Source organism: Carya illinoinensis, chromosome 8 (assembly GCF_018687715.1).
Source record: "Carya illinoinensis cultivar Pawnee chromosome 8, C.illinoinensisPawnee_v1, whole genome shotgun sequence".
Taxonomy (NCBI): domain Eukaryota; kingdom Viridiplantae; phylum Streptophyta; class Magnoliopsida; order Fagales; family Juglandaceae; genus Carya; species Carya illinoinensis.
This window is the reverse complement of record NC_056759.1, coordinates 5,173,202-5,200,945: the sequence shown is the minus strand read 5'-3', so window position 1 is coordinate 5,200,945 and position 27,744 is coordinate 5,173,202. Positions and strand designations below refer to the sequence as shown.

Here is a 27,744-nt window from a genome sequence, read left to right as displayed (position 1 = left end):
ATTTTGTCACTCTCAAGCTTGTGGGGGCCACTTTTCAATGAAGAAAACCGCTGCAAAAATTCTGCAGTGTGGATTTTATTGGCCCACGATATTTAAGGATGCAAACATCTATTGTCGCTCATGTGAAAAGTGTCAAAAGTTAGGAGTTATATCCTGTCGTAATATGATGCCCTTAAACCCAATTTTAGTGATTGAAAATTTTGATTGTTGGGGCATTGATTTTATGGGACCATTTCCTCCTTCTTTTGGATATCAATATATTATTGTGACAGTAGATTATGTGTCAAAATGGGAAGAGGCAGCAGCTTGCAGGAGCAATGATAATAGGACGGTAATCAAATTTCTCAAAGATAATGTGTTATCTCGATTTGGTACACCACGTGCTATCATTAGTGATCGGGGTACACATTTTTGCAACCGTTCTTTTGAGACTTTGATGAAAAAATATGGGGTGGTACATAAGATCTATACTGCCTACCACCCCCAGACAAGTGGACAGGTAGAACTTGCAAACAGGGAAATTAAGCAAATTTTAGAAAAAACGGTCAATCTAGATCGCAAAGATTGGTCTTTAAGACTAGTTGATGCGCTTTGGGCCTATCGTACAGTTTTCAAAACTCCCTTAGGTATGTCACCTTATAGGCTTGTTTTTGGGAAGCCTTGCCACTTACCTGTGGAGCTCGAGCATCGAGCTTATTGGGCCATTAAGCATTTCAATTTTGATATGGGAGAAGCAGGTAAGCTTAGAAAATTTCAATTGACCGAGTTAGAGAAGTTGAGAAATGATGCTTATGAGAGCTCTAGAATCTATAAGGCTAAAATGAAAGCGTTTCATGATAAAAATATTTTGAGAAAAACGTTTAAGCTTAATGATCGAGTGTTTTTATATGATTCTAGACTCCATAAGTACCCAAGAAAACTTCGGTCTAGGTGGACTGACCCCTTTTTAGTAAGGAATGTTTTTGTAAATGGGGCGGTAGAAATAGAAGATCCTAAGGATGGTCGGATCTTTAAAATAAATGTTCAACGCCTTAAAATATTAATTGATAGGCAAGTTCTGGAAGTGGAAGACATTCCACTTGTGGATCCAGTCTATCAACCTTGACCACACCACCAAGGTATGTGTTTCTTTATTTATTTTGTTTTGCTTTGTTTTGTTTTTATTTTTTCTTATTTTCTTTCTTTTTCTTTTTGTTTGCTGTTGTTTTCTTTGTTTTTGATTGCAGGATAGTTTCATTTCGTCATTTCAGATTACCATCTTTGGTGTTTAGGGAGCTACCCACGTCACTCATCAGGTGTATTCTACCATTTTCAGTTACTCCTCATTCAATTTTGATTCTTAAACATTGATGACAATGTTTCATTTAAGTTGGGGGTGGTGGTGCAAATTCAGTTTTTAAAATGCTTGTTGGAACTCTGTGGAATATTTTCATGTGTCAATTTTTTTTAATTTGCATCACATGTGCATCGTTTTCACATGTGTACTCATTCTCATTCATAGCCATCTTCATGAATTCACCAAACCCACCAGATCATTTTTTGCTAAAACATTCACAGAATCCTTAATGCACTTATCCAAGTTTTGTGGTAAGATGGTGGTTTGATACATGTAGCTAGAGAACTTTTTTGCTTAAGTTTTCATGTGAGTTTGGAGAGGATTGAGAGCATACAAGTGCAGTAAATTGTGATAAGCGTTCATTGATCTGTTGAATTGGGTACTTCTTTTGAGAATATCATTACATGGTTTGCGGTACAATGGTGGATATACTTGGGATATGACGAAGGTCAACTTAGGATTAACGTTTGAGCCTTTCAAGCTATCCTTTCCATCATTGACCCCTAGTAGCCAACTTTGAGCCAATAAAACACTTGTAGCTTTTTCTTTTCATATGCCTATATCATCCATGCCTCTCCACATTGGAGTATAATCTATACACAGATTTTCTTACCCTTTTTACTTCCAAGTGTATACTAGGTGTGGAATTTGTATTTTCTTTCTTTAATTTTATCATTTTCAATTAAAAAAAAAGACAAGAAGAAGACGACAGAAAAAAAGAGAAGAGTACAAGTTGCAAAGTGTTCAATTGAGTGAGCTCCAAAAAAAAAAAGGAGTTGGTATAGATGGAAAGAATACAAAAGTGGCATGTGTTTGTCCATCAAATTGTTGAAAAAAAAAGGAAAAAGAAAGAAAAGCATTATTATTTGATGATCTGAAAAGTTGGAGAGTATATTAAGTGAGAAGTGTAGTCTATTGAGATATTTAATAAAATTCCATTTGTATGTACTTTGAAGTTTTTGAATCTCTTTCATCCTTTTTTTTCATATAACCCCAAAACCAAGCCACATTACAACCTTTTGTGTTGACTATTCTGATCCTAAATAAGCTGTTGGAAAGATTGATGGAAGTCTCATTTGTTAGTGTTCCTATCATAAGATCAATGTTTGCTTGTTGCTTGTACATAATTGCCTAATTTTCCATGAGAGTGTATATACACCCATTGTCAACTCCATAGAGAGAGAGCCCTTACACGAAACACTATTATACCCATGAGTTATGGAGTTGAACCTTTTGCTTAAGATGTTCTTGATGTTGCATGTGTCAAGGTTAGTGGTACGATGGTTATGGCTTGGAGAATACACACACTCTGTGGATTGCTATAGGTGGATTGATCTTGATGGGTTATTGGATTCCTTAGATTGTTTTGATATATGAATCTGGAAAATGTGACTTGATGGCCTTTATGTGTGATTTTCTTTAGTCTCTTTCGTTGTTTTGACATGAAAATTGCTAGGGACTAGCAAGGAGTAAGTTGGGGGGTGTGATGAGTGTGCGAAAGTGCACTCTATATACCCTATTATTGGACTAAAATGCTAAAATGTGAATAGAAATCATAGGAATTAATGTGTATTCTTAAATTGAATTTCTATTTACGTTGGGATACTCCTAAGCAGTTTTTTTATGTCTAATTTCAGAGTTTATAAAAGAGCAAGTCAAGCCCAGTCAAATTCAAAGGAGGACATTCATGGGGTTTGAGAGCAATTTGGAAGAAAAGAAAAAGAAAAAAATCACAAAATGAAACCACAAGAAGTCCAAGTCGGAAATTCGCTAGGAGACAGTCTGGATATACTTTAGTCTTTTGACTGTCTCTTTTTACTCATATATCGTATTGATGCGATTCTTGATGCATTGGAAAGCTATCTTAAAGGGCTATAACTTTGTATCTAATAAGGATTTCCAAATTCGAACTCCTGAAGACCGTATGTGGCTGCCAAGATAAGTCCTAAAATTTAGGCGATTTTTTTTATGCGGAAATCAAGAGGACATTAGGGTTTCTTTCTTACCCTATATAAGCATATCATTAGCACGAAATGGAGGGGGAGGAAGAGGCACAAGAGGCAGATCTGAAGAGAGGAGAAAATCACTTTCATGGCCACCGTTCGCTTCAGTTTTTTCTGGAGATTTTTGTTGTCCATTATATTTATGGGTAATTAAATTCTCAAGTAGGGTTAGGGATGAACTTGCACATTAGATGGTATTTCTAATTTATTGTTAATTCATTTATTTGATTTTCAATTTGCTAAAACTCTTTTGTTTTATCATTCTCAATTCATCGTTGATGTTTTCTTCTCCGAATAATCATAGAATTTATTGTGTTTATGGATTCAGTCATGCTTTTTCTATTGAATGGATTAGTTCTTTGATTATGTTTGGATCAATTATTTATCTATATTGATTTAGTTTTTTGCTGCAATATCGCTTCTTGAGTATATTGTCGTCATTGGATTTTATCAATAGGGGTAGTAATTCACGTTTTTTAAAAGTGGTGAATGTTTTTTCAAAGGGTTACATTTGATTTAAATCTGGTTTATAAATCTATACCTTCCGATTGAGAATTGCGGGAATTGAGTTCCTAATTGAGTTATCCAATGAATTAAGAATAATTAAAATACCAGATTTGTGTAAGGGATTCCCGACGCTCTACTGTTTGTCAAATTTGAGTACTTTTTCTGTTAATCACTTTACTTCACTTGAATTTACATTTAAAATTAATCTTTGTTCTCTATTACTTATTTAATATTTTTTTCTTTAGTTTCTTTGTTCCTCTTGCTATTCTTTTAATTTGTCTCCCTGTGGAATCGATACCCCAAAGCTGTGTTACAACTACCGCGTTATTCTTTGGGCGTAATCAAGATCCTCCACTATGAAGATCCTTTCTCAATCAATTGATCTAGAAGTGTTAACAGCAAAAAAAAAATAAGACCAATGGATTGCAATGAAGTCATTGCAGAATGTCACTAAATTGGACATTCAACAAATTCTTAAAGACGCAACTTAGAAAAGTAAATAGACTTTCCAAACATTATGTAACGTCCCAATGAAAGGTTCAAATCACATGACCTATATTTTAAAAGGATTAATCAATAATACAATTGGAGTCATATTAGAACCTTAAAAAGAGCCAGAACTTTTCATTCAAAAATAATATGAGATCTCATACATTACATATTCTTATCTTTTATCATATGCAATATCACACATTAACATGAATATATACATGTTCTAGAATCAGAATCTAGCACAACGACCATAATATATCAACATGCATAATGAACACTGAAAAAACTTTATAAGGGAGCAAATCCATACAATGAAACCAAGAAAAGGTTGCAATGCATCTGACAAGAATGGCACCAAGTCTATTAACCTTCACCATAGGCTGACAACCACTCATGTGAAGGAGATGGACATAAAGCTTTATGTTTCCCAAGTGCTCACAAAGAGCCTTCCATGAACTACTTCTAAAGTGCATTGGATTTCAAATTTGGGTGACATACTTTATATAGTGGTCATCAAAGTCTTAGTAACTAACAAAATCTTAAAATAGCTATGAACAAGGTTTGAAATTCTGGGCAAAAAACATTAAAACCAGATGCTTCTCTAAACGGTATCGTTCAAAGCATGAAAGTTTTCTTTTTTATCAACAAACTTTCAGACAGAAAAGCCAACAAGACATTGATAGCCTTAAGCAAGAGAAGAAAATTGATTATACTAAGTTCTTTCAATCCTTTCAAGGTACTTTTTGCAGTACCCCGAATTATGTACTATGAGAGCATCATGTAGGTGTGTGTTGAGTCTCACATGTGTACCGGGTTGAGTTGAGCTACAAAACGATTACGAGGAACCTGATTGCGATCACGCTCTATAGGTTGCGCAAATATGGCTAGCGCACTCAAATTGAAAGAAACAACATTAGAGCCAACTGATTAACACCACATAGCTTGATGACACTGTAACATAAGACAGGTTTTCCATGATACGGATGTTAGAATTTGAGTAAGGAGATTTCTAGTACCCCAGCTTCTGTAGTGTGAGGGAATTGCAAAAATATATCGCGAAAAAGGGTAATCTAAATTGTGACGGGTCCTTTTAGGCTATAGACCGAGCAATGCATGCAGCCCTACATAGGGAGTATTACATCAATCTGGGTTATATAAGCGATTACAAGCAATCCTAACTATGACTCATCATTCATTCCTAACTATCACTCATCATTTATTGCCACCAGGGCTGTGCATATGACCCGTCAATCCGATAGGTCCGATTAAAATAGCCCGACCCGGTCCGTATTTGATCGGATTATGATATGATCGGATCTCCAACCTGACTAGTTAACGGGTTTTCATTTCGTTTCAACCCGTCCGTATGTAAGCATCTTATCTTGGAGAGGCACACAATCTTTGGTTCTAGCTTCAAAATAGCAACATCTGCCCTGAGCGTACACTCACACAATTGCTGTTCTCTTACACCCTCCGATCAAAAAGAAAATAATATTTTTTTTCTCTTAGAAAAAACAAATCCCGAAACAGACCATAGAAAAATCTCTGGAGCGAAAACTGCTCCTACCTCTCCGCAAAATTACTCACCTACCAAACTACACCTCCAAGTCGTCATCTTTCTTATTTTTCTTCTTTCTCAAAGCTTCTATGGAAGAGTCGATGGCTGACACAGGCGCAGATAAACATCCATAGAAAGCAGCAGCAGCAACTTTTGGATCATGGAACGATGAGAAGCGCACACAGGAAAACTAATAACAGAAACAAAGGTCTTTTTAAACTTTTAAACAAATTTCAAGTATTGGTTGTGGTAACCAATAGGGATACTGTTTGTTTCTGTCTTCTTCTCTCTCTTTTTTTTTTTTTTGGAATAAATAAAAATAAAAACCTGTTTGTTGTTGAGGCACCAGAAGTCAGGGAACGATGGAAAACGTAAGGTGTTGCAAAGAAATATTTACATTTTCGGATACACCCGTGTGGGTTTTTTCTCTGTATTTGAATAAAATCTGTTGTGGTTTTGTTGTTTGGCTCATGAGAAAACGTTTGTTGTGGTTTTGTTGTTTGGCTCATGAGAAAACGAGGGAAAAAATAATCCTGATGTTGGGTAAAGAAAAATGAAATGGGTTCTTGTTGTGGAGCATGGTCTGTGGTGGCTTTTTTTATTTTTTTAATAAAAGGTCTGTTGTGGTTTTGATTGTTTGGCTCATGAGAAAAGTAAAGAACAAGAAAGAAAAAGAAAGGGGATCCCGTTGTTGTGGGGTCATACGGGTTCGACCCGATTTTATTCTAATTGGGTCGGCCGGATCTTTTAGGCTTCTGGCCCGTTGTTGTGTCGGGTTGGATCGGGCCCCAAATCGATTATTTCATGCTGGGTTGCAGGCCTAATTGCCACCACGTTCCAAGGTCATGAAAATTGAGATTAGACCTGACCAGATAACCCATGTTCCTCTAGGGTGCATTGCAAAATGCATGCTCTATAGAAAATTAAATGATCTAATCACAACATCAAACTACTCGTGAAAAGAGCAATTCCTTGAGCATAAACACTGAAGAGGATATATATATATATATATATATATATAGGGATGCGCATGCCTATCAATTTATGCCTACAAAGCAATGACAAATTGAAAAATAAAAGAAGTCTAGCACAAGACGCTGCAAACAGGACAACATATGTATCCTAATAATTGACCTCAACTTTATAAATATCCCAATGTTTTAACCAAGGATAAAAAAAAAAGTGACTAAAGTGGACAATTCCTTAGGCACATAATACTATCCTGATTGTTCATAGAAAGGGGGAAAGGCCACATACCATTTGATAAGTGACCCAAACAGAAAATGCTGCATGATAGGGACCTACCTCAACCTTGTACATCTTTAGTAGCCTGCTATTGACTTGGTTCCAAGTATGCACTACGGTTATATCATCCAATAAGGGTGAGTGCTCTGCGAACAAACCCTTCTTCACCTTCTTAATAAACGCAATGCACGCAAGGTACATATACTCATTCCAAAAATTATCCAGTATATCCTGATTATGAATTGACTTGGGCTTCATATACTTGTGATTGATAAGTTGCGACCGAAGATAAACAACATAAAATGATAGTCGTCAAGGCCCCAAACTTGGTGCTAACCCGCAGGCTCCAAGCAATAAACCAATTGCAACTTTCTCATTAATTCGAGATACTTCACCAAAACCCTAGCCACAATAGCTTAGTAATCCTCCTCTTTGATTAGCCCCAATCGAGCTAAGCAGTACAACCAAGCAGCGAAGTTGGTTTTGTGGCTAGTACCCTAGTCAATGTGACTTGAGTTCCCAAAACTATTGACGAAATATGGAACAATCTCAACCGTGGTAGATTAGAGATCGTTAAGAAGAAAATTGAGCATCAAGGACTCCCTGGTTTCAGCCAGGCGGTCATGCCACGTAGGGTAAGACAGGTTGCCATAGCAAGAGGCTTGCTAAAGCATAGGGATTTCATCGATCCAGTGAATTAGTGTCTCGATGATAGAGACAATGGAGTTTATTGTCGGGGACAAGTGGCATGGGTTGGAGATTTTGTGGGAGCGGATGGACTCAGAGAGAGTGACGATGAAGTCGAGGAAGTCCTTGGCGGCACCTGAGTCTTGGAAGCTGCGAATGTTGTCGGGGAATAGGATTCTTTTGGTAGGGAGTAGGAAGTGGTAGGGAGGGGAGACATGTTACAGGCCAAGCTAGTAATTAGGCCTAAGGGACTTGTGGCCATTAGGCCCACAGTCTTAAGAGTTATGTTTGTTTATTTCAAATTACTGAATTAGTCAAGATTGCAAATAAAAGTTGTTATCTAAGTTGTTGGTAAATAGATAACTAGTGGCGTCATGTCCTTAGTGGTTTTCATGTCTTTAATTTCAATTGTTACCTTCCGTGTATTTCGGCATTCATGTGCCAGTAAGGATTTATTTCCAATCCCTTGTAATTAGGCAATTATATTGCCAGTCAGTTGAGTCAATCGTCTATAAATGTTATTGAAAGCATCAATGAAAATATTCTGATTCCCAACCAACAGAAAATTCAGGAGATTGATCTTCTTGAACAGATTAGTTCACTACATTATTTTTATATTTTTCTCTAACAAGATAAGAGGGACCTTTTGGGATTGGGCTAGAATTATGGCCTATTGGGATTATTTGCTTGGGGGAAGATTAATGGTCAGGGAGGGGATGGGGCAATATGTCGGGGGCGGGTTGACTTTGGACTATGGCGGCAATGGTGGTGGTGGCAGCAGTGGTGGTGGTCGGTGGGGATGGGATTTGGGGCGGTTTGGGGGAATGTTGGTGGTCATAAGACTCTATGGGTTGTGGGTAGCATAGAGGAGTTGGCACTGGGAAGAAGAAGAGGTGTTTGTATTTTCAGAGCAATTGAGAGGACTTGAAAGGAGACACCAGGACAAAATAGCACGAATTCAAGCTTTTATTTCTGCAGAAATGATTTGTGCAGTCGGGAAATGCAGTCGGCGTGCAGTCGGCTGTAAAAAAAATTAATACAAGACCTACATGAAAAAAAAAATTATTTTTATAGCTTTTTATAATTCATGCAGGTCCCCCTGAATATAAAATAATTTTTTTATAATTTTTTTTTATTCATTCCGTACAGCCGACTGCACGCCGACAGCGTTTCCCGACTGCGTGTAGCAAAACCCTATTTCTGAGTTTTTGAGCCCAGATCTATCAAACCCAAACTCTCACACATTTATTGCAGAAAATTATGACTCAATGCACGAAGTGTTGCAATAGCAAATTCACACAAATTAATTTATGAATTGATATAATTTTAAACCATTCGTTAGATTTATTTTATCATAAAATTAATTTTATAATATCACATCAAATTACTTCAATATATAAATTTATTTTTATGAAGTTTTTTATTATTAAAGCATTTCTCCACCTCAAAAAGTCATTAATTTTTTAAATAGTTGTTAATTAATTGAGAAGTAAGTACTATAGCACAAAGAGATTTTACAGAAAATAAAGCTATAAACTAATATAATTTCATATTATATGTTCGATTTACTTTAGAATAAAAGAAGATTTATAATCTAACACACCACGTAAAATTACGTTAGTTAGTTTACTTTTATGAAATTTTTTTATGACTAAAAAATTATTTAATTATAATCATTTAATTATTTTTTATTTAATGTTAAATTCGAAAAATATTATTATATATATATATTTTTAATCACTAATTATATGATACGATAAGTAAAAAAATAGGAAAATAAAGATGAGTAGCAATTTATATATATATATATATATATAAATACCCAACTCAAGTACCTAAGCTATAAATTTATATGAAATTATATATAAAATGATATAATATATATATATATCGATATGAGGATTATCATATCATCCCTGTTCCAATATAATTGGGTGGTCTTTCTTGACAGCAATAAGATAGATTGTTCACACGAAATAAGACTCAATTCCAGAACAAAATAACTGAGTTATACAAATTATGTCAAAGTGCAGTTAATTAGCATGATATATTAGCCTATATATATGTGTGAGTGTGTGTAATTTTATCATGATGAAGAAACAATCATCACAACCATGACGATCTGAACCAAACTAGCTAGTACTGTTCTAAATGCGAAATTGAATCAAAGATGGAAACGAGATATATAGAATATTCATTAAAAAAATGAATTAATATGAAAATAATCTTTAACATTTTAACTTAGGACACGCAACTCTAAAATATGTTCTTGACATTCATCCATATGTATCTCACACGAACGTTTTGCACTTGGAGGTATGGGGGTCCCACATCGCCGGCAGCAAGTACTTGCGGCCGTTCAGCCTGACCGCATTAAAGCTAGCTCCTGTCATCTTGTCCACCAATACCTCCCCCGGATACCCTAGAAAAGCCCCCTGCTCGAATATATCAGTGCACGCCGACACCGCTTCCAACGACCCCTCCGACAGTCCCTGATAGTAACCGTTATCAAACGGATTCGTCACCGCTCCCGCCAATACTGTTGCCTTTGATGACCATTCCATCGACCCCGACGTCTCTGCTAGGCGAAACCAACGGCGGGGTCTGAGGCCCGTTTATAGGCTGGTGCAGTGGCGGAGCCACGTTCATGCCCCCTACAAAATTGAAAAAAAAAAATATCATGTGTTAATTTTTTTGATTTAATAAAATAATATTAATTTATCATATATTGCCTCCTCTAAAAATTATTTTGGCTCTTCCATAAAATTTTATTTAATATAAAAATAAAATAAATAAAATATATCTCATATAAAATAAAATATATAATTTTTATTATAAATAAAAAAATTTCTAGCTATAATTAGTACTAGTCTAATAGTATTTCTAACCTCTTTTAATTGTCTATATTAAAAGAGAAATATTTAAGAATTTTGATTTAGATTTAATATTTAATAATTTTGTTTGTTTAAAAGAATGTAAATTACAAGTTTAGACATTTTATATTTTTTTATTGTAAATATTCCTATATAATAATTTTTTATTTGACTCCCCTGATTAAATTTCTGGCTCCGTCACCGGGCTGGTGAAACGGCCAAGCGCACTGGCCCGGGCACTGGGTTGCCGGGTTACCCACCCAGGCGTTTGCGTACTTGACCTTCTTGTACGACGCGTACCCGTGGGTGCCGCACTCGCTCATGCAGAACTCCTCAACAGCTACGTCAGCCGAGGTAAGCACGACGTTGATGGCATTGCTTTTGTTACCTGCTGATCTGGAAGCCAGACGTGTAATTTGCTCGTTCGTCAGCGATTTTCCGAGCGAGTATTTCTGGTCTAGGATTTGGTTCCCAAGGACGAGGGTGCATGGGCCTCCTTTGTATTGTCCCGTGGTACTCCACCACGATTTGACGGAGCGGTGACGTGGGGTTTTCAGGGCATTAAGAGAAAGTACAAAGTCGACGAGTATGGAACGTTGAGCGGTGGAGAACTTCCCATACCAGAGGAGATTAATGGTAATGTTTCCCTTGAGAAGTGGACCGTCGTGGTACTTGAGGATAATTGGTGGTTGTTCTACCAAAGAGAGCATGCGCAAGCGCGAGGTGGCGATGGCAGGGTTAGGCAGAGAGGAGACGATGAAAAGCGAGATGAGGATGCGGTAAAAAGAAGCCATTGAGAGTGCAGCTAGGTATTGCTTGCTGAGGAGAATGTACGTGGGAGTGTTATATATGTTATATGTATGTATGTATGTATGTATGTATGTATGTATGTATTTGTCGAACTCGTGGGAACAGCTGGGCTGAAGTCGGAGTGAGAGGCACGTCGTGGTGAGGCTGCGGCGTGAGTTTGACTAGTTTAATTGTGGCAGCTGTATCCTGGGAAGGAGTACTTGTCGACTCTTATTACGTTTGAGAATTGATATATAGATACATCGAGGATTTGATCTGATTCTCTCGTTTTATAAGCACCTCGGCGGAGACACGGTGCTTATAGGGGGATTATAGCTCAAAGGAATTAATGGAGCTCCTCTGTAATAGATCCCTCTCTCCTTATTCTAGCGTGAACGTCCTTACTATTTATGTTTGCCCTGAAGATGGCTGATCAAAAGAAAGAATGATATAAAAAAGAATATATAGTTCACGTTGTTTAATTCGTCTATATTTCGATCAACGACGAAAAAAGCTCTTACGCACAAACGAAGATTTTATGGCATTATCCTACGTACGTGGAAAGATATACAAACAACTTCGAAGATAATACCTGATGTAAGGGATAAAATATAACAGCCCATGGTGTTTTCTAGCCCAGCTCAAAGGGGAAAACTCATAAAATATAACAGCCCATGGTGTTTTCTAGCCCAGCTCAAAGGGGAAAACTCATAAGGAGGGGAGAAAGAGAGAAAATGAGAGGACAAGTGCATGGGAGATGGCAGAGTGTTAGGAGAAAAAATTGGTGACGTGACATAAAACAAATAAGCCAGAGATTAAAGGTATAAACACACTTCCAGAACCCTTAAGCCAGATTTATCTTAGAAGACTTGTTCAATCTTACGAAATAAGTTCTAGTGACGATATTTTCATCACCAGAAGATAGACTTTCGAGATCTATTATATAATGAAGATGAGAAAATATAAAACAAGTTTATTATAGTAGATTCTTCCCTCCTTAAACTCTTATGGACGTAGGCCTAATATTAAATTATGTAAATCTGTGTATTTCGTCTTTTTCTCCCCTTCCCAACCGTTGCGTTATTTTTAGGTGTTAACACTTAATAATTATCTACCATGTTTTATTTCATTTTTAATGGAAACGTTTTTAATCGGTCTTTGAGGCTTGCCTTTACATAAATTTGTTTTAATGGTAAGCTAGCTACGTGTAGCAAAATACGTGGGTGACATTCTAAGAATGTCATTTATTGGTTTACGCGTTGAACAATGATGTACTTGACTCGTTGTTTTGAGTTATAGGTGGATGGGCCACTCTATGCTCTATGTATTGGACTACCATTAACATTGAAAAAAGGTGAGAAGCAGTCGCAAATTGAACTCTATGCCAACTGCCCAACATTAACTGTATCCGAACCAAACCGTTATCAATTAATTGTGAGAACGGTTTTAAAAATGTTTCCTGGCAAGGGTTGTCTTGATCTCTTCATATGGGAGTGCCTAGGTGCCCAGGTACATGGGACACCAAATAATTGTATAAAGTTAGAATGTATCTGCAATGTGTACTTACTACCTAACAGATATTTTTAACATTGATATTCTTTTCGAATTTTGGGGGACCCTATAATGCTGTTAGAATAGAGCCAATTTTCATGGCTAGGATTTTTTTGGAATAATGAAGAGAAACAGATTGAAAAGAACCCCAAGAGTGAAGAACATAGCATATGAAGAAATTTAACTTTTTTTATTATTTAAGCATCATATCAATAAGATATATAAAAGAATTACTCTCTTTTGTCTACTGTCTACTATATTGTACACACTAACAACCGATACTTAGGCAGCCCTCTTCTCAGACTAGCGTGGAACAGGTTTTCGTAGAGGGGTCGAAGAGTGCTGGAAGCAAGTATTTCCTTCCATCAGCACCATTTGCATTATAGCTAGCACCAGTCGTTGGGTCCAACAAGAGGTCCCCGGCATAGCCAGGGTAAGCTCCCTTGCCATACATACCCGTACAAGCCGATGCAGCTTCAAGTGGCGCCTCCTTTGGACCCTGGAAGTAGCCATTTCCAAATGGGTTGGTAGCTGTACCGGCTAAGAGGCTAGCCAGGTTGATGATCATGCCGTCCAGACCCACATCGTTGTTGGGTGCAACCAAGGGCGAGCTCTGGGGCCCGTAGATGGGCTGGTGGAATGGCCAAGCGCATTGACCGGGGCACTGAGTCTCTGAATTGCCAACCCAAATGTAAGCAAAGCTGTCGCTCTTACCCTTCACGGATGCACCCTTCGAAGATCCGTGGGTACCGCATTTGCTCGAGCAGAACCCTTCCACAGTCACGTCCGCTGAAGTCAGAACCACGTTAATGGCATTTTTCTGGCCTCCCTTCGATGCCAATTCAATTACTTGCTTATTCGAGAGGGATTTACCCAAATAGTAACTCTCATCGACTGTCTGAGAACCCAATGAGAGGACAAGACCGGAGGGCTTCTTGGAGTTGACGAGTTGGTAGTATTTCTCGATGGTTTTCCACCACTTGGAAACTGAAGGTTGCGCCGTTGTGGGGTTGGAAGTAGAAAGGGAGGTAATGAAATCTGAGATGATGGCTCGTTGGGAGGGCTTATATTTGCCATACCAAATCAGATTTACTTGAATTTGACCAGTAAGAAGAGGGCCATTGTGATATTGGAAGAGCAAAGTGTTTTGGGTTTCATCTGATTCAGCGAGTCTCCTAGCTGCCAAGCCGAAATGGAAGAGGGAGATGAGAAGAAGCAGTTGTAGTAATAGATTGATGCAAACCAAAGAGGCCATTATAAATTTCAGGGTTGTAATCTCAGAGAGAATTACTCACTACAAAAGATGAGATGAGTAGAAAGCAGAGAAAGCTATGCAGATCGAGTTTGGGATGTGGAGAATTAAGAGTTTTGGGTGAGATATATATATATGGAGGTCAAAAGCATGGATGAGAAACAACGAGGAAGGGACGACTAACAGGCAGCTGCATTCGAAAGTGAAATTTATTGGTAGATAGTGAGATGCCAGCCGGGTAACGCGTGGTTTTTTTAATCAATTCGTCCGTGGCACTCCCAACCGAATCTACTTTTAAGTCAACAAAATATCACTAACATTACAGGTCTTAAACAGCTAAGAGGAATAGGACTAATTATATTGCCCAATGGGCAAAGTGCCAAAGACGAGGAAGATGGTGAGGGACAAAAAAATGGGTGCTACTGGTCTGGATTTATTTGAGGAATCACTATAAGCGGGGGCATGTGAATTTTTTTTTTTTAAAGATGGTATTATATCTTTTATTCTCATAGCTGTTTTAGCTCAGCCAGGCCCATTGTTTTTAACTACTCATTGACTTGAATAATTATTACCCTTTCCATAATTCACACCAAGGCACTCATAGCTCCAAATTATTAGTTTTATACCGAAAGTCATCGTAATTATCTTCTAATATAATTATATCTTTTTTAGTTTTGGTAGAAGTGTTTGACAATGTCTACACCAATTGTTTAGAAGTGTCGGAAAGGTGTTTTTTGGGTGGGGATTGGGGGGTTGGGAAACTCCAGAGTCGAGGAAGGATGGTCGGTGCTTGGTGCTGACATTCTGAGGATGTCAGGACTATGGACTTCCGTGTTGGGGCGGGTGGAGCATCGCCGAACTTATTGTCCACGCAATGCATTGCCTATTGGGGTTTGAGCTGGGGTCATGGGGCGGCATAATGGCGCGTAGCGTATGGGGCACTGGCTAGCTGGTGGGGTTTTTCTTTTTACCTGTATTGTGGTCCACTCACAGTGTCTATTGACATGGCGCTTTAAAACCTTGCTTCTAGCCTACAGCTGGAATTCACTTTGTGCGGGATTCATTATCGCTCCCAACCAATCCATACCGTCTTTACCACATCTATTTGCGAATTTAGCACCTTTTTTTTTTTTAAGATTTCTACCATGCACTTTTTTTTTTTTCAATAGAAACAGTCTCTTATTATATGATTTGAGTAAGAAGTCATTCTATTAAGTTTTTCATAAATTACTGTTATAAGGCTACATTTAGATATTGAGATGAGTTGAATTATAAATAACAATATTTTGTATATTTCATTGAGATTTGTTAACTTTTTTAAGTTAAAATTAGTTTAACTTTTCAAATTGAAATGCATGAAATAAGTTGAGATTAGTTTAACTATTTTTTATAGATATTGAAAAAGTAATGGGTCATGTTAGGGGGATTTTCTCTGAAACCTCAAGCCCAGGAATGTAAGTTGAGTCCATAGAAAACAAGAGAGTTTTCCATCAACAACTAAAGGCCCGAGAAGCCAAGCCCAGTACTAAAAGGCCTAAACTCGCTAAGCATCACGGCAGCCTGACTGAAACCTCTCAACTCAAACAAGTCAGGTATAGGAGCCGGGTCAGGGATAAATCACGACTCTGGAAACACAGGAGACTGCCCAGACAAGGGAAAGAGAAAACGTGCCACCTCGATAGGACTAAACTCTAATACAACACCAAATAATTATGTCGCATTAAATGCACCTATCATAGAATTACATCACAACAATTACCTCATCAGAGGGCCATGCCGCAGCGAATGGGACCTGGAGGGGAAGATCCCAAGAGGACACCCCTTCACCCAGTCGCAAGTTATGGGTCTCTAACCCCGAACACAGATATAAAAACAACTCCTAGATACCGAAACAGAGGTTGGTCTCGAGCGTACTCTACTCATTGATACCCACTTTGGGTTTTCTTCTTTTGACTTGTACTAACTTAAGCATTGGAAGCTCTATTCAGCAGCCACCCCAACTACCAGATTTTGGAGTTGCTTCATATTTGCAAGTTCGAGATTAAAGGCCCAAATTGCTAAGGGCCTGCTGTCCAAAAGCATTTGAAATACATTGTCAATATGTCTCATTAATAATTGATTTGAGATGAATTAATATTGGTTTAACAACCAACCAATGTGAAACTATGTATAAATTTAATTTTCATGTGAAAAAAAATTACTTCTTTTAATAAAAACAATTTCTTAAAATAATCTCGTATGTTATGGATAAGTGAGGAAGAACTCTTTCAAGAAAATGGTGAAGAAAACAAATCTGAGTGTGCAGCGTCGTCCAGAAGGGAGGTGCATATTCTACACGCACCTTGCGTGATGATCATAAAAATGGAGGTGGTGGAGGACTTGGACGCTACGCTGTTGTTTAGGTGGCATGTGATCTTAAATAATGGACGAAAAATCCCATATTGCAAGGACTATTTACCTTCTTCATATTGTCGATCAGTATAAGAAGTATTTATATTTGACATTTGTTGAAAAATTGTAATGAGTCTCTCTGGTTTGTAAAAAGAAGAAAACTTCATTGAATGACTAGTTGCAAACATTATTAGCATTCTTGGTTTTGACTGGGAAAAAAAGGACCTGCAGTCATAAAACCTTGCCTTTAGGAATGTGTCGCTTAAGATTAAGATTCATTTAGGTTTTGGGCACGATAAAAATAAATAAATATAATGGAAAAGTTTATCATTCCATGGGATTACAAAATAAATAATGAATTAAACAATCAAATCTCTTTCTTATCTCTATTTTCTACGGTCCGTTACAGGATCTTCTATTAGACCAGAGTGGAACAGGTTTTGGTAAGGGGGTCGAACAGAGCTGGAAGCAAGTATCTCCTTCCATTAGCACCATTTGCATTATAGCTAGCACCAGTTGTGGGGTCCGATAAAAGGTCCCCAGCATAGCCGGGGTAGGCTCCCTTGCCATACACACCAGGACAAGCCGACGCAGCTTCGAGTGGCGCCTCCTTTGGACCCTGGAAGTAGCCATTACCGAAAGGGTTGGTGGCTGTACCGGCTAAAAGGCTAGCCAGGTTGATGACCATGCCGTCCAGACCCACGTCGTTGTTGGGAGCAACCAAAGGCGGGCTCTGGGGCCCGTAGATGGGCTGGTGAAATGGCCACGCGCATTGTCCCGGGCACTGAGTCTCCGAATTGCCAACCCAAATGTAAGCAAACCTGGAGGTCTTACCCTTCACTGATGCTCCCTTCGAAGATCCATGGGTACCGCATTTGCTGGAGCAGAACCCTTCCACGGTCACGTCCGCTGAGGTCAGAACCACGTTAATGGCATTTTGCTGGCCTCCCTTCGATGCCAACTCAACTATTTGCTTATTCGAGAGTGATTTACCCAGATAGTAGCTCTCATCGACCATCTGGGTACCCAATGAGAAGACAAGACCGGAAGGCTTCTTGGTGTTAACGAGGTGGTAGTATTTTTCGGTGGTTTTCCACCACTTGGAAACGGACGGTTGCGCCATCGTGGGATTGGAAGTAGAAAGGGATGTGATGAAATCTGAGATGATGGCTCGTTGAGATGGCTTAAATTTGCCATACCATATCAGATTTATAGAAATTTGGCCAGTAAGAAGAGGGCCATTGTGATATTGGAAAAGAAGAGTGTTTTGGGTTTCATCCGACTCAACGAGTCTCCTCGCCGCCAAGCAGAAATGGAATAGGGAGATGACCAGGAGTAGTTGAAATAATAGATTGGTGCAACCTGAAGATGCCATTATAAATTTATGGACTGAAATATCCGAGACAGGGTTAGCAACTGCAGAAAATGAGGTAAGAATTGAGAGAGAGCTATGCGGAGTTGAGATGTGGAGAAGAGGAGCAAGCGGGGAGGAATATATATAGGGGTCAAAAGTACGGGTGAGAAACTACGAGGAAGGGACCGAACACAGGCATTTAACATTGAGAATGATAATTAATATTGCCGGAGATTGAGGTGCCAGCCAGCCGTAGGTAACGCGTTATCTTTTATTAAAAAAACGATTTGTGAGCAACCTACTCTCGCTCTCTGCTTAATCTACTCTATATTGAGTCAACAAAGTATCACCAACATTACAGGTTTACGCCAGCCAATAGCAGGGGACCCGAAAAATGAGTGCTTTGTTGTTTTCCAGTGAGCTCGTGTTATTTTTTAGCCGAATTTTGCGAGACGTAGTTCGCTTTCAGCCACATCATCGATCTTTTTCAGTCAACAGAACGCAACAGCTTTCGCCTTTCGGCCAGCTATTGGGCTAATGGGACAAAACCCAGCTTCGTTAGGTTTGAAAAGCACGAAACTGTGCCCACTTTGCGAAAGGTGTATCCGGGGAGAAAAACGCTAACCGGATGTGTCATTTAGTAAGGTTAGATAGTCGACAAGCGTGGTGTAATTACTATTAATTATGCATGGCCACACATCTCATGTAAATTCTTAGAGTCATTTTATATTTTTTTACAATTTTCCTTTCATTTTGATCATATTTAAACTGTATTCAAGTTATCCAATCAATTATTAACTATTGAGTCTAAAAACTTGTCCTCAATAGTAACAATGAGTACGGCCCACCTTGACGTGTCAGGTTTTCATTCCCATAAAAATGAGTAGCTTTATAAATTCAAAGAAAAATGAGATAAAACTTAAAACCCCATAATTAAGTGGCTTATCATAATTAACATTCATTTGTGATTTTCCGGCCCCCAAAATTAAAGAAAACCAGAATTAGATTTGAATCCTAAAACTACTGGTTCTTGAATTTGCACTAAAAGTCTTCGAAATTTCCCCTATATAATATCAATATAAAAATTGGACAAGTGATACAATCCTAAATTTAGTATTTTAGGATGTAAATTGTTATTTTTAACGATTTATCAAGTAAACTAAAAATTAATAAGAAAAATTTAGAGATGCAAATTTAAGGGGATAAAAATAGTAAGCTCGGCCATATCAAAGCATTCATCCCATACCGTAAAAGCACAAATTTCCTAAATTTTGAGAAAAAGGTTGAAAATTTCATCCCAAATCGGTCTCCATCCCATTCCCCATTTTGTGGTGAATGGATGAGGTTGTTACCGAGGATCCCCAAATATGAGGATCTCCAAATATGGGGATCCATTGTTTATCTACGAACCATTATTTTAAGTTTATAAAGGGAAGTGAGAGAAAAATAAATAAATAAATATTATTTTAATATAATAGAGAATAAGATGTATGAGGTTTTTGAAAAATGAGTAAAATTTAGGAAAAAATTTTTAGGAAATATGATTTTTAGCTAAATTATAAGAAATTTTATGAGGAACCTAATGTGGACACTCGCCTTAGGGGTGTAAGCCTATCGGTCTAGACCGGACCTATTGGTTCGGTTTAGACCGGATTGGACCGATAGTCTTATTAGTCGGTCTTGAAGTGTATTTTTTTTGGACTGGACCTAACCAAGACAAGCCGAATGTATATATTTAAATATTATATAATATATTATTTTATATAGTAATTGTATAGATTAGTTGTCTAATTTTCACTAAGTATAACCATTGACCATATATACAATAAACTTTAATAATATATAAAATGCTAAAGTGATCACTTAATTTTAATTTCATTGATTTAAATTTTTTTTGTATTAATATTTTTGTCAAGAAAATAAAAAAGTGGAAAAAAATATTCATAGACCGAATCAAACCCTCTGGACCAATAGGTAATACTTTGGTCTGACAAAAATGATAGATCGAAACTTCAATCTGTGACCTCCCTAATTAGACTGATTACACCCTTATTAGGCCAAGCTCATCAAAGGGCCACACTCTCAAGAGGCGAGTGGGAATAGATAGGAAGGGGTTAAGGAAAAAAAATGTCTGATGAAAATATGAAAGAAAGAAAAAAAAAAAAAAAAATGAGAGAAAAACAAGTCAGACATGCAAAGGATGAGGGACATAAAATAGACTTCCTCACCTATCACTGACAGGATCATAATAAAATGAGACTTGAGATCTGAGAAATTAGAAGTCCAGATGATCAGGCGACAATTATGAAAATACAGAAATCATCTTCAACAGAATGATGAGAGCTCCAAAGAGAGGATCTTCTCTAGAAAAAATGTCTCTAACCTCCATTGTATAGAAAAAAAATAAGAGACTCTAAAATACTTATATTATAATAAATTTACCCTCTAAACAATCCGTAAACATAAGCTTTGTGCTGATCTACGTAAATATATATTTATATCTCTATTTATATTTCTTATATTTATCTTCTATTCATTATTATGGTTGTATGTATGGATACAATACCATGCCTTGGAACATCTCATATGGTCTTGTGCTACCTCACTGAGTTGAAAATGACCATTTCTTCCTTTCCTATCTTGTGAGATTTGTTTAAATTAGCACAAACAATATAAAAAGTGGTCTTCACTTAACATGTTTACTATCAATTAATTATCATGAATCACTTTATGATAATAATATGTTTGAATTGAGAAATAAATCTTAGCCACAAAAATGATTTCATAAAATTAACCTTACAAAAAGATGTGGTCTAACTTAGTAACTAATGTTATAAAGTTAATTTTATTATAAAATAAATCGAACAATTCACGTAAAATTTTACAAATTTACTTTTATAAACTATTTTCATGACTATAGACTACCACAACACTTTTTTCCTGTTTCATTTATTTTCTTGATAAATTAGGTTGTGTTATAAAATCATGAAAATAGAGAAAGAAATTCAACGATAGAGAGAGAACACAGAGAGGTTAAGAGAGAATGAGAGGAGATTCTCTTATTGATCTGTATATCAAACTTATGAATTTTTTAAAGAATTCAACGATATATATAGGCGTACAAAGGGGACTATGCTAGCTCACTATGCTAGCACTATGCACTATGCATTTGACGACTAGATAAATGTGGTCATACAATTCAAGATAGTTTATAACACTTCCCCTTTGGATGACCATATTTAAAGAATATGCCTCGTTAAAACCTTGCCAAGGAAAAACCCCGTGGGAAAAAACCAATGGCGAAGGAAAAAGAGTACAATATTCATATGTATTGCCGAGTGCTTTAGGATTGCCTCATTAAAACCTTGCAAAGGAAAACCCAGTGGGATAAAACCTTAGCGAAGGAAAAAGAGTACAATCAGCACAAGTCTTCAAGACATTACTTCCCCTGAAAAGTGCATGATAACAGGTCTTCAAACCTCCGCATTCCAATGTTCTACATAATCTTCTTAAATGTTGCAGTTGGTAATGCTTTAGTGAATAAATCTGCCAGATTTTTACTTAACCGTACATTCTTGATATTAATTTCAACTTTCTTCTCATGAATTGCAATGATCTTCTTGTGTGTATCTGAAAGATAACTCGCATTTGTACATCCAACTAACTGTGGACTTGATCCATGTTGATAAAATAATCACAACTGGATCTTTCTGCTGATCATTACTCTTCTGGAGTTGTACTCTTCTGGAGTTCTTGTAAATAACACAGTTAGTGGAGAATTCATCAACATTAAACTGCTAACCTCATTTTTAATAAAAATGGTGGCCAGCCTTTTAAGATCAGACAAGCACCGCAGATTTTCAACTCTTCTGTAAGTGTCAGGCGTGCTATCAGGTGCTGCAGCTGTCAGGCGTGCTGTTAGGTGCTGCAGCTGTCAGGCGCCGCAGAGCTATGAAGCTATATTTCGTCTCTTTTCTCTTGCTTCACGAGAGATGTTGTATCATAATTTTCTCTATAAAAGAGATATTCAGCTCATCTTCATTCGCATCTCATCTTCTTCACTTTTCTGTAATCATACTTCATTTTTATTCTGCAATCTCTTTCTACATTTTTACTCTGCAATGGCTCAGCGATTTTCTCATGGCCAATATATGAGGTACTCTGCACCTCGTTCATCAGCTGTTCCTGCTTCTACCACAGGTGCTATCATGCAATGTAATGATCTGACTCATAGGTCAGATAATGAAGCTATCTATGAGCTTGTGAGTCTCGGTACCCGATACTCATCATCCATTGTCGCATTTTCTCAGCGACTGCAATCCAGAACTTGTGGAGTTGACAATCTCCATGAGAATATTGCTATACTTCAGCGACTTCTTCTGGAGTCCAACATGAAGATAGAATCAATAAAGCAAGAGAATAGGAATTTAAAATCCTTGCTTAAATCTTCTTTTCGATTGCCCACCGCTTTAGATAGGGATGCCATGCAGATTCTTGAAAAACAAGAGCATTTGAAGAATGAGGCAAAGTGCCTTAAATTTCTGTAATTCTTGCTTCAAGATAATAATGTAATATTTCACAAATATTCATATTTGTGTTTCTATCTTTTGGTAGATGTTCTGTGTGCTCCCTTTCATTTCTTCTTTAATAATGCACACTTCATATCAAACCCATAATATGAATCTGAAATATTAATTGTATTAAAAGATGGTATTTCATGACTAATAACATCATCCATCTTCCCCTTGAAGCTGCAAGGGTTTCAGATTTATATTTCAAATATGTGCAGTTTTTATGAACTCTTCTGGAGCCTCAATGACATTTAAATCATATATATAAACTGTAATAATAGCTTGTTTTCATTTGCGTTTGGATTACTTTAGATCATATAAGGATCTTTGAAACTTGATAGAATACATATTTCCAGATGTATTCATATTAGAAGTTTCAGACATTTTCTATCCTTCAGGGATTTTCATATATATATATATCATGATCCAATGATCCATATAAATATGCAGTTAATCATGCATATCCAAACTCTCGGTAACTTTCAAGCTAATAAAAATCTCAATATGATTTCAACCACTTTAAAAACATATCAATATTGTTTCTTCGAGAAACTAACTTGTGATTTCTATATCACATTTTCATATTAAAAGTTTCAGGCTTTTTATATCATGTATATAAATATCCACTGATATTTAACAAAAATCACCTCTTTAGGTATTTGGACTTCAAGTCAATATTTATCACATTTTACTTAGTGATATCAATTCTGCAGGAATTGAGAAACTGACTCGTGATTTATATATCACATTTTTATTTCCTTTCTATAAATACCCACTGACATTCAACAAGCATCACCTCTTTAGGTGTTTGGACTATAAGTCCCGATGCATCATATTTTACTAGTGAATCAATTCTGCAGGAATTGTTTCTTTCAAATATTGGCCAATATTTTACGTCGGTATTCTTCGACGGTTCTTGATTCACTTGCTACATTACTTCTGGTGATGTCAATTGCCATCTCATATGGAAATACGTTGTCGACAACGATTTTATTTCTATCCATAATTTCTCCATTATTCATGAAATGTAACGAGATCTCGTTATTTTCAGGTACCTGTCCCTCTTCAAGGGAAGACATTTTCATGATAAACCTCTTCAGGAGGCACTCTTCAGGAGATTTGTACTCTTCAAGAGTTTATATAGGAGAATTTTATACAGAAAATCTGGATGGACTTTATTGCTTGTTTCGTGGGTATGGCCTCTTCAGGAGCACCAATTATTTGTGTCTTTCTCTTTTTGAGATGCTCTATCTTTTGTATCAATAAGTCTCACATGCCTTTAGACATGTCTTATGTTCATTAGACTGCTGAATTTCTTAATTGTCCTTCAGGGACTTCAATCCTCGCTGGGATTTTAGCAGCTCTAATATGAGACATTTTTATCTTATTGCATCCATAATTTAATTATCATATGAACTTCTGGTTCACATATGATAATCAAGATAACGTCGAATTATTTCATCTTATTTGCTTCTGACAAATTTTTCTTTCCACTTCTGGTGGTAAGACTTTATAGTAAAAGAATCTTCTGGTTCTTTTATGGACGTCCATATGAAAATCATTCGACTTATCGTAATTGATTTTGGATGATTAAGATAACCATGAAAAGATATAAATATTTTGAATCATATCACCTTTTTGATGCATCATAATATTTCATTCAATAATTTGTATAATATCATCTCAAAGAGAAAGCATATAGCTTTTCCAATACGAGCTTCTGGCCCAAAAAGATATTCATTATCACGTCCAATCTCTTAGTTTCTTTGAATGAAACGCATCATTCTTTTCACTTCAGGGAATAGAATGATATAAATTCATTATCATTCAATTCAAGGAATGATGTAGATCTAGTAAGACGTGAACAATGATTCTTATCAAAAGCTCATTATTTTACTCAGTCACTGAAAGACTAGATATAAATTTAGAATATATTGTGAATGTTTGCATTTCATATTGCTACTTCAGGAGCATACTCGATATTGCTACTTCAGGAGCACATTCGAGACGTTCATTCAAATATATATTCTTTCCACAATTTCAATTATGTAACTTCAGGTGCATAAATCATAATGAGCTTTTAGTACAAGTATCAATCATTTAAACTATGAGATATTCAAAAGCTGTTATTGATTTAGGACGATCCTTCAGGGATGCTCCATTTCCATTCTCAGATAAATAATATCATTAATAAATAAAACTTGTAATTAAACTATGTAAATAAACATAGAATTTATCAAATAATAATAATGAATATAACCATTAATATTCATCTCAGTAATTGTAAATAATATATTAAAAACTTACTTGATGTCCAACATCATATGAGTAGAAAAGCTGTTGATGAGAAGAAAAATTAATTCACCATCATCACGTCTCAAAAGGAAACCTGTACCAAAAAGAAAAAGAAAAGAAAGACTTTTCTTGCAATTAGATTTTGGTAATATATACTATCTACGTTAAAGATTAGGCCAAATAATTAGAAACGACAGCCATTTTTTACTAGAGGATGATAAGCAGCGCATTATTGCTGTCCTCTTTTCAAGTTTCTCCATTCTTTTTCTTCCCAGACCCGCAGTCTGTGGTCATGCAAGAGAACTTCCTATATTTTAAGATAATGTCTTCTTGGAATAATAAAAGTAGTTGGACAGCTTGCATCAATCTAGAACAACAACTTGCCACTCCCATGGGACCTACTTATCCTCTTCATCTATCTTTCTTTTTACAAAAACCAAACGCTTTCCCAACTTTGATTTTTTATTTTATTTTATTTTATTATTTTTTTTTTTTAATAACAAGGGGTCCTGTCCCTTGCTCTCTCTTTCATTATTTTTATTTTATGTTTTATTTTTAAAATATTGCCAACAAGCCCCACGCTTTTGACATTTTTTTTTTCTTTCTTTGCCAGGCTGGGAGGGTGAGCATTGTGTATGCCATTTTGATCTTATTAGCTATTCCAGATACGGATTTAAAGCTCGCAGCTGCCTTCCTCACAGCCAGTGATTTATTTGGGTGTTGCCAGATTCAGAAGATACGACACGGTCGACTGTCAGCAAAATGCGTCATGGAGAACTTCTGGATGCTGCTCCTGCCGTTCATGAATTGAACGTTGGATTCCGGTGGGACCCATGACCTGCAGGTGATGAGTAAGCCGCTTCTGCTCTCCAAATCCCATAGGAATTTCCCATACAAGAGAAAAGGGCCGCTGATACGCCGAGGAAGCCGAAGAATGTTGCCGTTTCATCGCCTCTGAAATTAGACATTCTCGATCGTGGATCTGCAACGACGTCGTTCGGTGATCTGAAAATCTCGTGGTTCCTAGAGGTTGAGGGCATAGCGTGAGGCTGGTTTCACAGATCCGTTCGATTGACCTCAGCTGGAAATCATCTTCATCAGCAGGCTGACAGCAGCTTCCTCAGGTCCGAGTTGGTATGCACCTCGGTTAGCTCCAAGTCGTAAATATCGTAATCTAGATAGTTTGCCATGGCTGCGATCGTCAGCAGATCGATTCGGTAGGAAGAAAGGAGGTGCAGTCGAGGTAGTATTGGATGGGTCAAAACTGATCGGCAGATTTGATCGGTCGGTGCACGGGTTCCATCACAACGGGAAAATCTGCGCATAGCTTGTTACAGAAAAGATCATATCTTTGAGCTTTGTTTTGTGCTCGGATTCGACGCTCAAAACCTGACCGATCATAAGAGAAGCATGACCCCAGTGGAACGCAAAATAGCTGAGGATGCATTTCTCAAACTCCTCAATCAACTTCACGTAGAGGGACTTAGCGTCTGGTTCATTCGCGAAAAATGCATAGATGCTCTCGCACTCTTTGGGATTTTTCAAATAATTGTCAGCCAACTTGCATAGTTGGGGACATTCATTTGCATTTGAAAATCCCATTTGCCGAGCAACATAAAGGGAGAATCTCTCGAGCTTTCCGACACGGCCAGATTCTGTCCTTTCTAGCCGTGGAATAATTTTTTTTTTTGTCTCTGGCCGGCCTAGATCTCTGCCGGTAGTATTGTGCGGCCGCGCTGCTATGAATCCGAAGAAGGAGGCGGCAAGGATCTGCGTGATAACGACTTTTCCAGGATCGCCATCAAGCTGCATCTTGTTGATACACAGAGGAGGAGGACACGTCCCAAAAAAAAGGGAAACTGATCAAAGGCAGGAGCTGAAGTTGAGAAACTTGCCGAGCTTATGGATAGATCGAGATTGGGGACCTTTCCGGTGAGCCTGTTAGTCTGCGATCTGAAGCCTATGATGACTGAAGAGGACGAACGGTCTGGCCTGGTTCTTGTAACCAGCCGAAGCTAGAATGGTGTATACGGAGAAGAAGATCTGCCGAAGAGCGATCTCCCTGGCGTCGGCGTCTCACGATCTGCGTAGTCTGCAACATGTGACTTGCAGAGCTAAGCCGTGGTTTTCTTTGTGAGAAAGGAATAAACATGAACATGCAGTATTCACGGTTTGATCTGGCCGTTGTAGAAAATCTCATCTACAACACCTGTGACGGAATGGCAGGCAGCGTGCTAGTGGCTCGAGCTCGTGCTGATAACGTGTTATAAAATCATGAAAATAGAGAAAGAAATTCAACGATAGAGAGAGAACACAGAGAGGTTAAGAGAGAATGAGAGGAGATTCTCTTATTGATCTGTATATCAAACTTATGAATTTTTTAAAGAATTCAACGATATATATAGGCGTACAAAGGGGACTATGCTAGCTCACTATGCTAGCACTATGCACTATGCATTTGACAACTAGATAAATGTGGTCATACAATTCAAGATAGTTTATAACAGGTTGCCCTTTTTCAGAGAGAACAAGAAGTCAAGAAGTCACCAACAGCGAAACGAATCATATGATGGGCCTAAATTAGAAGAAAATCTCCTTATCTTTTTTTACTTTCTTCCTATTAATCGGACCGCCCGTCTTCATTGATCAAGTCGTGACAGTACTAAGTTGCTGGGTTGGTATATATGCTTGTTTTTATTTGTTTTCTTGGATAAAAATAGTTGGCCACCCTTCGGTACAGAGCCATTTCTTGGGTTTTCAAATCTTTTTTCCAGTATTCTGCTCTCTAATCGATTTTAATGTGTTGATCCATTCCCAACGATTTTTCGATAATTGATGAC

The 27,744-nt window shown here is 37.3% G+C and overlaps 2 protein-coding genes and 2 pseudogenes across 2 annotated transcripts; all 4 read right to left on the bottom strand.

The window, feature by feature from the left end:
* Positions 1 to 7,113: 7,113 nt before the first annotated feature.
* Positions 7,114 to 9,944, bottom strand: LOC122318758 (annotated as a pseudogene).
* Positions 9,945 to 10,119: 175 nt separating this feature from the next.
* On the bottom strand, positions 10,120 to 11,424 carry LOC122274314 (annotated as a pseudogene).
* Positions 11,425 to 13,212: 1,788 nt separating this feature from the next.
* LOC122317776 (protein PHOSPHATE-INDUCED 1-like) lies at positions 13,213 to 14,407 on the bottom strand. The gene has a single exon (XM_043134777.1). It carries the CDS (start codon positions 14,294 to 14,296, stop codon positions 13,340 to 13,342), a length of 957 nt encoding a protein of 318 aa, XP_042990711.1. The 5' UTR covers positions 14,297 to 14,407; the 3' UTR covers positions 13,213 to 13,339.
* A 2,579-nt stretch (positions 14,408 to 16,986) lies between these two features.
* LOC122317913 (protein PHOSPHATE-INDUCED 1-like) lies at positions 16,987 to 18,177 on the bottom strand. The gene has a single exon (XM_043134994.1). The coding sequence runs from the start codon at positions 18,057 to 18,059 to the stop codon at positions 17,103 to 17,105; it is 957 nt and encodes a 318-aa protein (XP_042990928.1). The 5' UTR covers positions 18,060 to 18,177; the 3' UTR covers positions 16,987 to 17,102.
* Between the last annotated feature and the right edge of the window lie 9,567 nt (positions 18,178 to 27,744).

What these genes read in the sequence shown, in the direction of transcription:
- LOC122317776 (XM_043134777.1), bottom strand. Translation starts at nt 14,296, where the DNA reads ATGGCCTCTTTGGTTTGCATCAATCTATTACTACAACTGCTTCTTCTC.
- LOC122317913 (XM_043134994.1), bottom strand. Translation starts at nt 18,059, where the DNA reads ATGGCATCTTCAGGTTGCACCAATCTATTATTTCAACTACTCCTGGTC.